Source organism: Vombatus ursinus, unplaced genomic scaffold (assembly GCF_900497805.2).
Source record: "Vombatus ursinus unplaced genomic scaffold, bare-nosed wombat genome assembly UNPS02014945.1, whole genome shotgun sequence".
NCBI classification, from domain to species: Eukaryota; Metazoa; Chordata; class Mammalia; order Diprotodontia; family Vombatidae; genus Vombatus; species Vombatus ursinus.
Genome location: NW_020954723.1, coordinates 25,128,006 through 25,143,249, shown reverse-complemented (window position 1 = coordinate 25,143,249; position 15,244 = coordinate 25,128,006). Strand labels below are relative to the sequence as shown.

General features: G+C 39.3%; 1 protein-coding gene across 3 annotated transcripts in view; it reads left to right on the top strand.

Annotated features, from left to right (window-relative positions):
- Window positions 1–14,957, top strand: part of ZNF410 (zinc finger protein 410) — a 35,734-nt gene extending 20,777 nt beyond the window's left edge. For 2 of the 3 annotated variants that reach the window (XM_027844773.1, XM_027844776.1), the window contains 5 exons: window positions 6,492–6,581; window positions 7,589–7,714; window positions 8,257–8,397; window positions 13,401–13,539; window positions 14,178–14,957. In XM_027844773.1, coding sequence (XP_027700574.1) covers window positions 6,492–6,581; window positions 7,589–7,714; window positions 8,257–8,397; window positions 13,401–13,528 — 485 coding nt within the window. In that variant the 3' untranslated portion in view covers window positions 13,529–13,539; window positions 14,178–14,957. The remainder of the gene's footprint in view (window positions 1–6,491; window positions 6,582–7,588; window positions 7,715–8,256; window positions 8,398–13,400; window positions 13,540–14,177) is intronic. The other variant, XM_027844775.1, reaches the window with a different exon arrangement.
- Window positions 14,958–15,244: the final 287 nt, after the last annotated feature.

The following is a 15,244-nucleotide window of genomic DNA, read 5'->3' as shown; positions in this document are numbered from 1 at the left end:
CTTCTTTCTCCCCCTCCCCCCTCCCACTCACTGAGGAAGCAAAACAAACAATGCCCATCACCATGTGTGAATGATCATGCAAATCAAATGTCTGCATTAGCTGTGTGAGAAATATCAACTTTAATGGGCTCCTCACAACATAAGGGCACAAGAAGAGAAATTGCATATAGGCATGGAAAGTATGGCCCAGAGAAGAGAAGAGATGGGGCCAAGTACAGGATAGCCAGAATCGGGTCAAAAGTTGACCTGCCCCTTCCAGGTGACATATCAGGCCATCTGGCCTAACATATCATCTTCTCACTGTACCTTGACCATAGGTACCGTCACCATCTTAGTGAGATTGCTTCTCTCTCCTTGGAGGTTGCTTTCATCTTTGGCTCTCCTTTTAGAGTCGCTGTTGCATCTGCTAAACTGGCAAAGAGAAAAGTTAGGGAGCATTTTAAAAACTGAATTGTGGCTAGTGTTGCCGCTACACTTGGTCTACCAGCCTCCATTTACTTCTCTTTTGGTTCAGCATGGAATTCAGAAAAGACAATTGCTATTTTCTGAGAGCAGTTCAGAATTACTTACCACCCTGGAAATAAGTTTCTTGAAGCAAAATATTTAGAAATTATATTCTCTATAAATATATTAAGTATTGGCATCTAATTATCAGCATTTCTTGATAAATTCAGTTATTGAGTAACTGTAATGTGCATAGCATTGTGCTTGGTATTGGAAGTTACAAGGCCTGGTCCTTAAGGAAAATATTTGGTATGGCTATATACAGTATTATCCTGGGTGTTTGTGGGGGTTATAGAGAAATGAGGTATTCTTGTATTTGAAGAATTCTGTTAACTAGCTTGGGGTATAAATCATATATATATTGAAAATTATAATATCAAGGTAGTTATGTACTAGTATACTTACTCCTTTCCCCTTATTCCCTAGTGTATTCTTCCTTCTACCCTCCCTTCTATTTCCCATCATCAGACCCTCAGAATAGAATCAATCCACACCTGGGATCTCTATTTTCTTTATTTAACTACGTTTGAAGACATTAAACTCCTGAAAGAACACTTGTTCTCCCCTTTAGAATGTTAGTATTACATCATCATACAGTTCCATTCATTTGGCACAGGGGTGGGGAACCTGTGGCCTTCTAGGTCCTCGAGTGCGGCCTTTTGACTGAGTCCAAGTTTTACAGAACAAATCCTTTTATTAAGTGGATTTGTTCTGTGAAGTTTGGATTCAGTCAAAGGGCCATACGAGGACTTTGAGAGTCACATGTGGCTGCTAGGCTGCAGGTTCCCCAGCCCGATGGCAAAATAAGTTTGCTTTTGTAAATTTTCCTAAATTCTTGTGCTTATATTTCAACATTCCTACTTAGATCAGGAATCCTTGAAAGTCCTCTATTCCATTAAAGGTCCGTTTTTACCCCCCATAGGATTATACTCAATTTTTGCAGGTTCGTTTATTCTCAGTTGTTAGCTTATCTCTTTTGCTTTTTAGAATATTGTGTTATAAATCTCTTCTCATTTTTAATAGTGCCTTCTAGGTCTTGTATGATCCTGACTGTAATCCCTTGGAATATGAACTGCTTTTTCTGGATGCTTACAGTATTTTTTCTTTGAAGTGGAAACTCTGGATTTTGCTCTTACATTACTGGGATTTTTCTTTTTGGGTTTACTTTCATGCGGTGATCAGTGGATTTTTTTTTTCTGTTTTTACTTTCCATCTTTACTTTGCCCTCTAGTTCAAATGGATCTGGGCAGTTTTTATTTATATTTTCTTTCTTTCAAATCATGACTTTTATCTCTTGATACACATTTCTTCTAGGAATTCAAGTCACTGGAAAACACATTTTTTTCTTTTGAGTTTCTTCTTACAGTTGTTATGGAATTAGATTTATAATAATTTTTGATACTGATTAGTTTTTTCTTTGATTTACTCATTTCTGCAGCTTTAGTTCTGTATTGAGGTTTTGTGTCATGCTTTGCCTCCTGCTAAATTTTTGGGTGAGGTGGTCATTCCTGGGTCTGCTCAATTCTTATATCAATCTCCATCTCCTGGGGCCCTGGAACTTCAAGGTTTAGAATGCTGACTCTTTAGGTCCCTTTCCGGTATTTCAGAACTGATAATTTGGGACCTCAGAGCTCCTGGAGCTAGACTGTCCCAGTCAGTGCTGTAGCACTGTGCTAGTCAGCACCACACTGGGCACAGGGTACTGCAGCTCCCTGGATCTTTCTAAGTTCCTACCTTGGGGCTTTCTCAGGGAAGCCCTTCTCTCTTGCTCCCTCTGGACACAGCTTTGTAGGCTCTATGTGTCCTATCTCAGGTCATATTGGCATTCACCATACTGGCAGGGTTCACCTTTCCTATTGTTTCCATACTTGTGGCTGATATCTTAGGTAGTTTTGGGGTAGAATAACTCAGTTATTTTCATTTCTAATTGGATTTTTTAGAAATCATTATTTGGTTCAGTGGGAACTTCATGATTTTGCTGGAGTACATGAGAAACCGGGTGCCCTGTTAGCCATTCAGGCCACCATCTTGGCAGGAAATGAGAGGCTTTTTTTTTTTTAATTGAGTCATGTTTTAATAGACAAATATCTTATCACAGATACTTTATTTGAACCTCTCAGCATTTATAAAGTCAAATGTGATATCATAGCTATTTGTGTACATGTATACTCTCCTCCTCATCACCTCTCCATAATGATGGAGCTATGTGTTTTTTATTTTTGCATCCTCTGGGCCTAACCCAGTCCCTCACACATTTTGTTTTGTTTTGTTTGGTCTGGATCTTTGATTTCATCAGTGTTTGCAATCAGTTCAAAATAGCAATTCTTCTCTTTTTTTCCTTCATCCTTTGAAAAATTAAATTATTGGTAAAGCAAGATAAGAATTTGTTTTGCTTTTGGTAGTGAGAGCTGCAGCTGATCTCCAGATAATTGAAGTCTCCTATTACTACTGTATCATGCATGCCAAGTTTGTGACATTTCCCAAATGCTTCATCTGTTTCCTTTTTTTGTCCTTGTGGTTTGTTGTATTTTTTCATGGAAATACTGCTTATGTTTCTTCCTCTTTTAATTTTCACCAGATGCTCTCCACCATCCATTTCCCTGCTCTCATTCATGGATTTGTTCACATCAGGATGTCTAATGTAGATTTGAATCATAAAATTTTAGAGGCCAACAGAATATTTCTCCTTAAAAATCTGGTGCTTTATCCGTGGCATGGAGGTGACTCTGGAATCACCGAGGCAGTGTCCATAGAGTGGCAGGTCTTATTACCAAACTAAAAAAATTTTAAGGCTAGACCTGCTGGCAGACTTCACATCTCATCGACAGGCAAGTCTGGCTAAGTTTGGAGAGGCTTACCACTAGAGGCTTGGCCACCAGTTCATCCTTTTTTTCTTTTCTTTTTTTTTCTTTTTCCCGCTATATCACCTGTTCAAGACAGTATGCTAAGTCATGAATGAGGTATGGAGCAGTCAAGGTTGGAATATATTCTGCATAGATGAGCATCTTTACTGATGAAATTGTATGTCCTTGAAGTCAATAATGGGATAGCTAGGGGGTGCAATGGTTAGAGCACCAGTCTTGAAGATCTTAGTTCAAATTGAGCCTCAGATAATAACTGTGATAATAATAATAGCTGTGTGACCCTGGGCAAGTCACTTTACCCCGACTTGCCTCAGTTCCTCATCTGTAAAACTGGGACAAACTGGAGAAGGAAATGGCAAACCACTTCAGTGTCTTTGCCAAGAAAACCCTGTGAACATTGTCCATGGTAGAGTTACTGAACAACAATGAAGTCAATAATAATAAATGATAATAATAACTGACATTTATAAAGTACATGTGAGTAAATTTCATCTTTACAACCCATTCTGAATTAGGTACTTTTAGCTTCATTTTGTAGATAAGAAAACTTAGGTTCAGAGAGTTTAAGTGACCATTGTCAGACAATAAATGTTAGAAATGGGATTCAGAGTCGTGCCTCACATCCAATTGCTTTATTAACACATGGTATTCAAAGCTGTTAACTGACATAGATATTTAGGGACAGAGCTGCTGACTTTCTGGAACTCTTTCCACAGTACTATAATGTTGCTTTTTTTTTCTACATATAGAGATCATGAAATGAATGCCATGGTGAACACTATAAGAATGAAAGTACAGAAAGAGAAGAGAATAAGGCTGAGGACAAAACCTAAGATGATAACAATAGTTAAAGGATGGATGAAGAGGAACTATCAAAAGAATCATAAAATGAGTGGTTATTTTAGGAAGAGAACCAGAGCAATGTAGAAGCACAGAAGTCAAGGAAAAAGAGAATTTGAAGGAGGTTTAGGGTTAGTGTTAGGGCCACACAAAAAGGTCGAAGATTATGGAGCTGAGGAAAAGGTAATTGGCTTCGCAACTGGAAAATCATTGGTGATATTTGAGAAAGTACCTTAAGTAGAGTGGAAGGTGTGGCAAAAAACTTGGCAAAGTTAAGATGAACTGGCTGAAAGTTTGTATGTGAAATAATGAATCCATCTTCAAGCAGTTACTAAGCACGTACTTATAGGTTAGGATGAAAAAAACGAAAAAATTAAATCTCTGCTCTGAGGGGACAAATAGGCATAGCTGACTTATTTAAAGAAATCTATTTGGCTTTGAAGGAAAGAGAAATAGAGTGTTAGCTTGAAGGGAGTGATATAACCAAAGTAGTTTTTAAAAATTATCTTAAAGATAGAGGAAACAGGTTTCTCTAAAGACATTGGAAATAACCTCGGAGAGTAGGAGAGATTAATAGATGCACGGAATAAAGGGAATGGCCATGGGTGGAGGTATTAGCTTTAGAGTAGGAGTTCTTAACCTGGGGTCCATGAACTAAAAGGCAACCAAACCGTGTATACCTTTTGATCCAGCAATACCATTATTAGGTCTGTATCCCAGAGAGATCATAAAGAAGGGAAAAGGACCTCTATGTGCAAAATATTCATAGCAGCCCATTTTGTGGTGGCAAAATATTGGAAATTGAAATGCCTATCAATTGGGAATGGCTGAACAAGCTATGGTATATGATTGTAATGGGATTCTCTTGTACAGTAAGAAATGATGAACAGACAGATTTCAGAAAAACTTGGAAAAAACTTGTAGAAACTGATGCAAAATGAAATGAGCAAAACCAGGAGAACATTGTATACAGTATAAGCAACATTGTTTGATGATCAACAATGAATGACTCAGCTCTTCTCAGCAACACAATGATCCGAGACAAGTACAAAGGACTCCAGAAAGAAAAAGCTATCCACATCTAGATAAAGAACTGATGGACTCTGAATGCAGATGAAAGCATACTTTTTTTAAAAATTTAAATTATTTATTTTTAGTTTTCAGCATTCACTTTTATAACATTTTGAGTTCTAAATTTTCCCCCTTCCTTCCCTTCCCCCTCCCTTCCCTTCCCCCTCCCAAAGACAGCATGCAGTTTGATATAGACTATACACGAACAGCCCTATTAAACAGTGTTTCCACATTAGTCATATTGTGAAAGAAGTATCAGAACAAAAAAGAAAATCCACGGGAAAGAAAAAAAAATAGTATGCTTCCATCTATATTCAGACTCCAGAGTTCTTTCTGTGGATGTGGATAGCATTTTCCATCATGTGTCTTTTGGAATTGGCTTAGATCATTGCATTGCTGAGAAGAGCTAAATCTGTTAAAGTTGGTCATTGCAGTGTTGCTCTTACTGTGTACAGTGTTCTTCTGATTCTGCTCACTTCACTCAGCATCAGTTCATGTGAGTCTTTCCAGGTTTATCTGAAATCTGTCTGTTCATCACTTCTTACGGAACAATAGTATTTCATCATATTCATATACCACAGCTTATTCAGGCATTCCCCAATTGATGAGCATCCCCTCAATTTCCAATATTTCGCCACCACAAAAAGGGCTGCTGTAAATATTATTGTACATGTGGGTTCTTCTTCCTTTTTTATGATCTCTTTGTGCTATATGCTGGATCAAAGGGTGTGCACAGTTTGCCCCCTATTTTAGGAAGAGGGGAAGGGAGGGAGAGAGAAAAATTTGAAACTCAAAAGTCTTATAAAAATGAGTGCTAAAAATTGTCTTGACATGTAATTGGGAAAAAAATACTGTTTAAAAAAATAAAATAACTACAAAAAAGTAAAAACAGAAAAATCCATACTTTTGAATTAGATAAGGAAGGTGGATAAGGGAGCTACTGGGAGATGTCATTTCTTAGAATTATGGGGTTAACACAAGTGAGGGCCCTGAAGAGAATGGAAGAAGTTTGCAAAAGTTACTTTAAGTAGCATAATAATGAATGTCCTAGAAGAAAATGCTGAAGTAGCTTTGAGGACTGAAACTAAGTAGCATGAAGGATTAAGACTGGAGCTAGTCACCTGGCAACACTGAATGGCTTAGGGAAAAGAAACATGTATAAATGGGGGTGTGTGTGTTCTTATGTTTAAATCTTTCTATTCCTTTCTCTAGGGGAGAAGCCATTCCTGTGTGAAGCTGAAGGCTGTGGCCGTTCATTTGCTGAGTATTCCAGCCTTCGGAAGCATCTCTTGGTTCACTCAGGTAGGATTGCCTTTTGTATTGCATGTAGCAGTACAAGAGCTCAAGAACAGGTGGAAAATCAAGAGTGGGAGGTTAAGAGGGAAATCGACCAGAAAAACAGCTACTTTAAATATGAATAAGTCTTTGGTCTTGTCATGATGAAGTAACCAAAGACTCCTTAAGATGTTTTGGATTTGTCAACCAAAATGAAACGTGTCTATAGGAAGTTTGGCTGAAATTGTTGGACCCGACCATTTGCTCCAGGCTGCTCAGTGGGAAGATTCACAGCATTAGTTGGCCTTTATTTGATCCGTGTATTATACAAATCCAGTTGGTGTGAGTCCTGCCCTCTAGGGGCTGATGTTCTCATTCTTCCAGTGTATGTACACAGGGATGCTTTCAGCTCACATGAATGCAGAGAGACCATATGATCAGCAGCAACAGCAAGGTTATTGCTTCCTGGTAAGGAGCACTATCATGTGCTGGCCTGTCAGTCACTATTCTCCATTACCACAGCATCTCGTGCCTCTCACAAATGGGTCTACAGGCCGTATTTCAGGAGGTATAAGATTATAAATGTGCTACTCAGCTGTCTTCCATAGGAGACAAGTCTAAAACCAATTTCATTGACCATAAAACAATGAACTATCATTTTTCTGGAGCGTAAGTTCCCTCTAACTCTATCAATTTGCTCCTTCCATGCAGATGATCTAGTCTTCCCTGCTAAAGACATCTTTCAGAATATATGGAAATTCTCTACAGCATACAGGCAAAAATGATGATTTTTTTCCCCCACCCCAGAAAAGATCTCCAAATAACTAAAAGTCAGGTACAACTCAGGGGAAAAAAGTTTTCTCTCTTAGAGGGAATAATTTTCCTATGGATATTGTAACTTCTTTCACCAGAGTTTCTTTACCAGTGAACTTATTTTATTTCATCCTTTTTCTCTGGGCCTTCATTTGTTGGTCTAGACTCTTGAGTCTCTCCTGCTGTCAAAAATGTACCTTCTTTCCTGGTCTCTATTTCAGGCATGAAGCCCCATCAGTGCCAAGTTTGTGGAAAAACCTTCTCTCAGAGTGGGAGCCGGAATGTGCACGTGAGGAAACATCACTCAAGGATGGGAGCAACAGGAAATCGAGAGCGAGAGCAAACAGGTGAGGGCAGTGGGTATGAAGGAGCAAAGTCATTAACATTTCAAAAACCAAGATACTTGTGTCTAATTGATCTTGTTTTTCTGATTCTCTTTTGGTCATAGCAGGCTGGTCTCATTTTTGGTGGTGTGACTGGAATCCACAAGGTTTTTACTAGAAGCAGCATTATTCCCACTGCTCGAATTTTACTCTGGGATTGGGCTCCTTTCTTTCCTCCTTTAAATTTGCTATTCCTTTTCATGACTTTTCTCTTCTGATCAGTTAATAACTAGGCAACTCCTCTTATCCTTCACATACTTACCACAAGCAGGTATATCCCTCTGTAGTAATCATTTGCCCAAACTTTTGATCCTTGTTTCCACTGACTAGATGAAAGGCGAATTGACATTCATGAAGTAGATCAGCTTGTCTGTATAAATAAGAATAGAATCTTTCTCCCCTGGAGGAAATGAGGAATGGAGATAACCTTGAGGGACTTGATCCAATTCCCACTTGTCTTACAGCCTTCTCTCTCTCTCTCTCACTCTTTCTCTCTCTCTCTGCAGCTGAACCGCTAATGGGTAGCAGTTTGCTTGAGGAAGCTTCAGTACATAGTAAAAACCTGGTGTCTTTAAACTCACAGCCCAACCTTGGAGTAGAGTCCTTGCACCTACCAGATACTAACACCATCCTGGGAGTAGAGGAAGGTAAGACTATGAATTTTCTTGTGTCTTTTAGGGGAGAGAAGGCTGAATGGAGTTGTGTCCAAAGTGAAGAGTTCCAACTAGGCTCATTTGTTGTGAATCTGTTCTGTGTATTCGAGGCTGTTGTGAAACAACTGAACATACTTTTCACAATTAGGATGTGTGAGATTTGGTGGCAGATGTAGATCTTGAGCTTGGTGCAAGGTCTGCCATTGCCAATGTCATAGAGAAGGCTTTTTGCTTCTCCTATGACATGGGTGAAAACCACTGAAGTATGATCTGTATTGTGGGATTTTGAACTCAATTCTTATCTTTTTGACTAGGCATTTGATGAATTTTATTTAGGAATAGAGCTAAGCAGACTGGTACTATGATGTATAGATGTTCTTCAGAGGATAGCATAGAAGGATGCTATAGCCTAGAATAGATTGTTCCTCGTTTCTTTGCCCTAGAATGATTTGAGACATTAATGTGCTCTTGAAATAAAGGTTCTGTGTAAACTTTATCTCTTTCCCTTCAGCGTGCCAGCAGGCAGTATTAGTGCAGTGACAAGAGCTCTGGATCTGGAAGTCAAGACCTGGCTTTATTTAAATCCTGGCTCTGCCACCTACCTGTGTGATTACCCCTCTCTGAGTCTCCATTTTCCTCACCCATAAAATGTAGACATTGGACTAGATCTTTTAAAATTTTTTTATAGCTTAAAACGTCTAATCCTTCTTTGGAGGCCAGTCTGATTTTAACCTAGGTATAGTGCTATACCGCCTCAGAGTTGACCTGGAAGTAGATCAGCTCTGGGGCCTGTGGAATTGAGGTAAATTTCACATAGCCCTAAATACCCCTATATTTTAGGCTAGCTAGTATTCCCATCTTCAGCCCATTGTGTAGAAGCTGTAGACCTTTCTGTCGTCAATGATTTTCCTCTCTGATTTTCTGAGTATTTTTAGGTCATGATATTGTCACTAATAATAGCTCACAAATATAAAGCACTTTATAGCTTACAAAATATTTTTCTTATAATAGCATTGTGCTTCTAATGAAGTAGCTGCCTTCCTACCTTTTCAGGGATATAATCCCTTCATGTTTGCCAAGTTCCTGCCTCCCCTTTTTGGATATTTACATGTGTTTTTAAAACTTTGGGTTCCAATTTTCTCCCTTCCTCCCTCCCCACCCACCCTCATTGAAAAGGTAAGCATTTCGGTACAGGTTATAGATGTGTAGTCATGCAAAACACTTCCATAGTAGTCCTGTTGTGAAAAACTAAGTATATTTCCCTGCATCCTATCCTACCCCCTATTTATTCTATTCTCTCTTTTGACCCTGTCCCTCCTCAGAAGTATTTGCTTTTGATTATCCCCTCCCCTAATCTGCCCTCCCCTCTATCAACCCCCTACTCTCTTGTCCCTTTCCCCCCTTATTTTCCTGTAGGGTAAGATAGATTTCCATACCCCATTGTGTATGTTATTTCCTCCTTAAGCCAAATCCTATGAGAATAAGATTCACCCATTTCCTCTCACCTTCCCCCATTTCCCCTCCACTGTAAAAGCCTTTTCTTGTCTGTTTCATATAAGATATTTTACCTCATTCTACTTCTCCCTTTCTCCTTCTCCCAGTATAATCCTCTCTCACCCCTTAATTTTATTTTCCAGATATCACCCCTTCATCTTCAACTTACCCTGTGCCCTCTATCTATCTATCTTATCTATTCATACATGTAATTTTTTCCCTCCCACCAGCCTAATACTGACAAAGGACTCATGAGTTACAAATATCATCTTTCCCTGCGGGAATGTAAACAGTTCAACCTTAATAAGTCTCTTGTGATTTCTCTTTTCCTGTTTACCTCTTCCATGTTTCACTTGAGTCTTGTATTTGAAAGTCATATTTTCTATTCACCTCTGGTCTTTTCCACATGAATGCTTGAAAGTACCCTATTTCATCGAATGACAATTTTTTACCCTGAAGGATTATACTCAGTTTTGCTGGGTAGGTGATTCTAGGTTGTAGTCCTAACTCCTTTGCCCTCCGGAATATCATACTCCATGCCCTCCAGACCATTAATGTAGAACCTGCTAAATCTTGTGTTACCCTGATTGTGTTTCCATAGTATTTGAATTGTTTCCTTCTGGCTGCTTGCACTATCTTCTCCTTGACCTGAGAATTCTGGAATTTGGCTATAACATTTCTAGGAGTTTTCCTTTGGGGATCTCTTTCAGGAGGTGATGGGTGGATTCTTTCAATTTCCATTTTGCCCTGTGGTTCTAAAATATCAGGGCAGTTTTCCTTGATAATTTCTTGAAAGATGATGTCTAGGCTCTTTTTGTGATCATGGCTTTCAGATAGTCCAATAATTTTTAAGTTCTCTCTCCTGGATCTATTTTCCAGGTCAGTTATTTTTCCAGTGAGATATTTCACATTCTGTTCTATTTTTTCACTCCTTTTAATTAGTGTTGCAGTGCCTTGATTTCTCAAATTGTCCCTAGTTTCCAATTTCTCCATTCTAATTTTTAAGGAGTATTTTCTTCAGTAAGCTTTTGGACTTGTTTTTCCATTTGGCCAGTTTTGCTTTTTAGGGCATTCTTCTCCTCATTGGCTTTTTGGACCTCTTTTGCCATTTGGGTTAGGCTATTTTTTAAGGTGTTATTTTCTTCAGTATTTTTTTGGGTCTCCTTTAGCATCACTCTCAGTTTTTCCTCTGCTTCTCTTACTTGCTTCTCAAAATCCTTTTTGAGCTCTTCCATGGCCTGGGACCAATTCATATTTTTCTTGGAGGCTTTGGATGTAGGAGCTTTGACTTTGTTGTCTTCTTCTGGTTGTATGTTTTGATTTTCTTTGTCATCACAGTAAGATAATATAGTCTGACTCTTTTTTGAGCTGCTTGCTCATGATCTCAGCCAATTACTTGAGTTATAGACTCTTTGTTAAGGTAGGAGTCTGTTTCCAGTGTGGAGAATGTACTGTCCCAAGCTTCAGGGGTTTTGTGCAGCTGTTTTCAGAGATACCTCTAGGGACTTGTAAATTTTCAGTTCTTCCAAGGTGCTATGATCAAGGGCAAGGTGGTTTCTCTGGTCTGTGAGCACTCTTTTCTGTCTTGAAACTGTGAGGAGGGTTTCCTCTCCAGCCACTACAAGCTCCACCATGCCATCACTCTTCCTTGCCCCAGGACTGCCACCCAGAACTGTGACCCAGATCCAAGCACAGGCAAAGGAAGAGAATCCTGCACCAGCAGAGAGATCCCTGCAATCCCCCTCTGATCAGCCATTCGATTCCCCCTCAGTCTATGGGCTGGAAGCTCAGGAAGCAGCCGCCGCCCCAAGGAATGGGGCTGGGACCCCATGCTCCTCTCTCACCACTGTAAAAACAGACTTTTCTCACTGACTTTCTAAGTTGTCTTTGGTGTTCATGGGTTGAGAAGTCTGGAAACTGCCACAGCTGCCCTTGATTCAGTCCTCTGAGGCCTGCTCCAGGTTCTATGTGGCCTGCACGCCCACGCCAAACTGCATTCTTCTTCCCGCCCGGCACGATATACCTTTCTGCTTAACCATCCAGGCTGTCTTTGGCTGGAAATTTGTTTCACTCTGTTTTTGTGGATTCTGCTGCTTTAGAATTTGTTTAGAGCCATTATTTATAGGTATTTGGAGGGGTTTGGGGGAGAGCTCAAGCAAGTCACTGCTTTTACTCTGCCATCTTGGTTCCGCCCCCCCTTGGATATTTACAGATTGCTATGCTTTAGACCCTCTTCTTTTCTGTGATTTCTTGTGGTTTTCTCTCTATTTGACATCCATTTTCCAAGCTTCCTACAATGTAAAATGATATATTCCTTGCCACTCTGCTAAAGAAAACATTCCCTTTGATCTTAGCATTATGTTTTTTGATCAAGTACTCTTTTTGTATAGAAATTTTACTTGAGGTCAAAAAGCCAGTTTTCTCCACTCCTTGAAATATTTTATCCAGGTGCCAACAAAGTATTAAGTGCCTGACTCTGCTTACAAAAAGTAGAAGACCCAGTCAAAGCACTTAGAGTATAGATGGAGAGAGTAAGACTTACATAGATAAAATAGTGTTGAGCCATGTGAAATTGTGTGTTATGGGCCGTGAGCCTGTGTACAGGTCAGGAGTGGAAGGTTGGTGTGAATTGCAAGAACATTAGCTGAGAATCTTTGTGTATAGCAAGGTTTAACTACAGCACTTGGGTAAGTTCTATCAGGAATCCTTAGGGCACACATTGTGCCTGGCAGATTCTGTTCCATGATGAACAGACAAGCTTTTGGTTTCCACTTATAAGGCTGATGGATAATTAAAGCACACAACATGGAAATTTTGTGGATATCAATTTACCAGCTACAAAAAAGGCAAAAGATTTAAGAAAGTGGAGAAAATATAGCAGAAGTATTGACCTGTGTTTAGTGTCCCTCTGAATCTTTTTAAGTGAAGGTTTCACTCATACATAATCTTTTAATAGAGGATATTTTATGGTATCTTAGGGGACTTTCTTAAAAGGGCCAATTCTGATTCTGATAGTGCTGATGTGGGCAGCTTTCCTCAATGTACTTTTTTTTTTCTCAATGTACTCTTGGCATATGCTTTATTTTCAGCTGTGTAGCAATTTTCATTTTAAAAAATGTATCAATCTGTTACCTAGATTTTCTGTCTTTTCTACTCAGTTTATAATCATTGATTTAGATTTGGGATGTCATATCAGCTGCCTCATTTTACAGATGTGGAAACTGAGGCCTAGGGAGAGGTTCAAGGTCTGCCTTTACTCCTAAGTCCCCCATTCCGATGTACCATGCCCTGCTGTTGCTTTTATATTTGTATATCATTTGTATATAATTCCAGAACTTAAGAGTTCAGTTTTCATTTAAGCATCTGCCAAGGCCTAATTCTTTTTTTTTTTTTTTTTTTTTTTAAAGAGAGGAGTCCTTACTGGCTTTTCCTTAGTCCTTTTGTGCATCAGGTATATGTGTAGGTTTCATTCTTTCTCTAGTAATACCTTCTGTTGTCCACAGAAGTGCTTGCAGAAGGAGCTTCACGTTCTTTGTCTTCAGCACCAGAAGTGGTTCTGTCACAGTCACATCACCTGGTGCCCATGTCTACTGGGAGACAGTCATATGAGGTTTCTGCCTTATTACAGTAAATCTACAGGAGGTAAGACAGCTGAGAAGCATGTGGTGTCTATTTACCTAACTTTTTAGTATCTTAATCTGACAAGCATGGAGATTAGTTGGAACTCTGGCTTCGATAATACTACAGACATACAAAAAGGGGGGAGAACCTTGATATTTTCTGACTTCAGCCCTGGAGAAGATGGCACACTGGACAGTCTCTTATATCTTTAGCTAAGCAACAGTCTAGTTTTGAACAGACTCTTGTCCATCTGAGTGGCAGTGTTTATTGAAGTGGAAGGTTTGGCCCATCAGAATTGGTATTTTTCATTCTTTGAATTCAGTATTTCATTTCTCTTATCCTTTCACATACACATACACACTCTACATGTTGTGGATATTCTCTTTACTTTGTAGAAGAGAAAACAACATCCTCCAGGAAGGCATTGATATATACATGCCTCCAGGGACCAGGATAGGAATAGAGGCAGTAATTTAAAATAACCAGAATTGGTCAATTCAGCTGCCTAAGATTCTATCAGAAGGTGACCCAGAAGTGTTTATTTGGGGACATATATTGACTGGTTAAATAGGCAACTGTTATTCAAAGTAAGAGAAGGGTTTAGGGATGGGGAGATGATTTTAGTTCATTTTCATTTTTTTCTTTTTCTTTTTTTACAGTTACTAAAGCAAGGTGGTGTATCAGAAAAATGGACATCATAACGAATGTTGATTCTTGGAAGAACTAGCTATATGCTTGAGTCCCAAGTGCACACATTGGGGTACAGGATGCTTTTAGCTTATGGTCTGACAGAACCAAAATGAAACTGATGCAGGCTATGACTGGCCCTCATTCATCTTTTCCTTGCACACAGAATGAATGTGGGAGTGATCATTGCTCTGGGGCCTCTTCAAACTTACCATCTGATGCAGAGGAGGAATAAAGCACTGAATGTGAACTGGGTAACTGTCTTTCTTCCTCCCATTGCATTTTGGGGCTGACTTCTGAAGGTGAATTTGATTTAGAAGCATCAGCTAACGTGGGATGTTACTGTTGATTGGAGGAAGACTTGTTTCCCATCCTGCCTCAGCTATCTTTTCACATGGATGAATACAGTTCTGCCTATGAGGTGACAGAACTTCTCCAGGAAGCCGAGATTTCAAGATGCCTTGTGGCTTTGGGGGAAGGGGTGTTATCAGTTCTAAGTGACCTTCTTTCTTTTGGTTACTTAGCATGAGTTTTCCCCCTACTGGGCTGCAAATATAAAATTTACTTGAATCCCCCTTGGCCCTAGGGCTGAGATGCCATCTTCTCCTACCCACCTCCACTTGGTCACTTTGCCCCATACTGTTTTCTTAGTTTCTAAAACTTATGGTAGCATGTTAAAGAAGATTTTTAATTTAAAAATCAGATGATGAGCTTCATTTGTTTTATCTTTAAATAAACAAACCAACAGCCTAGTTCTTTTTTGTCTCCTTGTTTGGGATGATACTTAACTTTCTTAGCATGGGAATAAATGCCATAATCTAACTTCTTCCTTTTTGGAAGGGTACACACTTAATTGATCCTCAGGGAGCAATTCAGCCAAGTAGAGTTGTACTCTGTGAGCACTGAGACTTGTTTGTGAGGTCTTCATCTTAGTTTTCTCATCTGTAAAACGGGGAAACTGGACAAGATAACCTAACAGTCTCTGAACTTAGGTTGTAGAAGGAGAGTTGGAGAGTACTTTCAAGGCTATCTAGTCCAA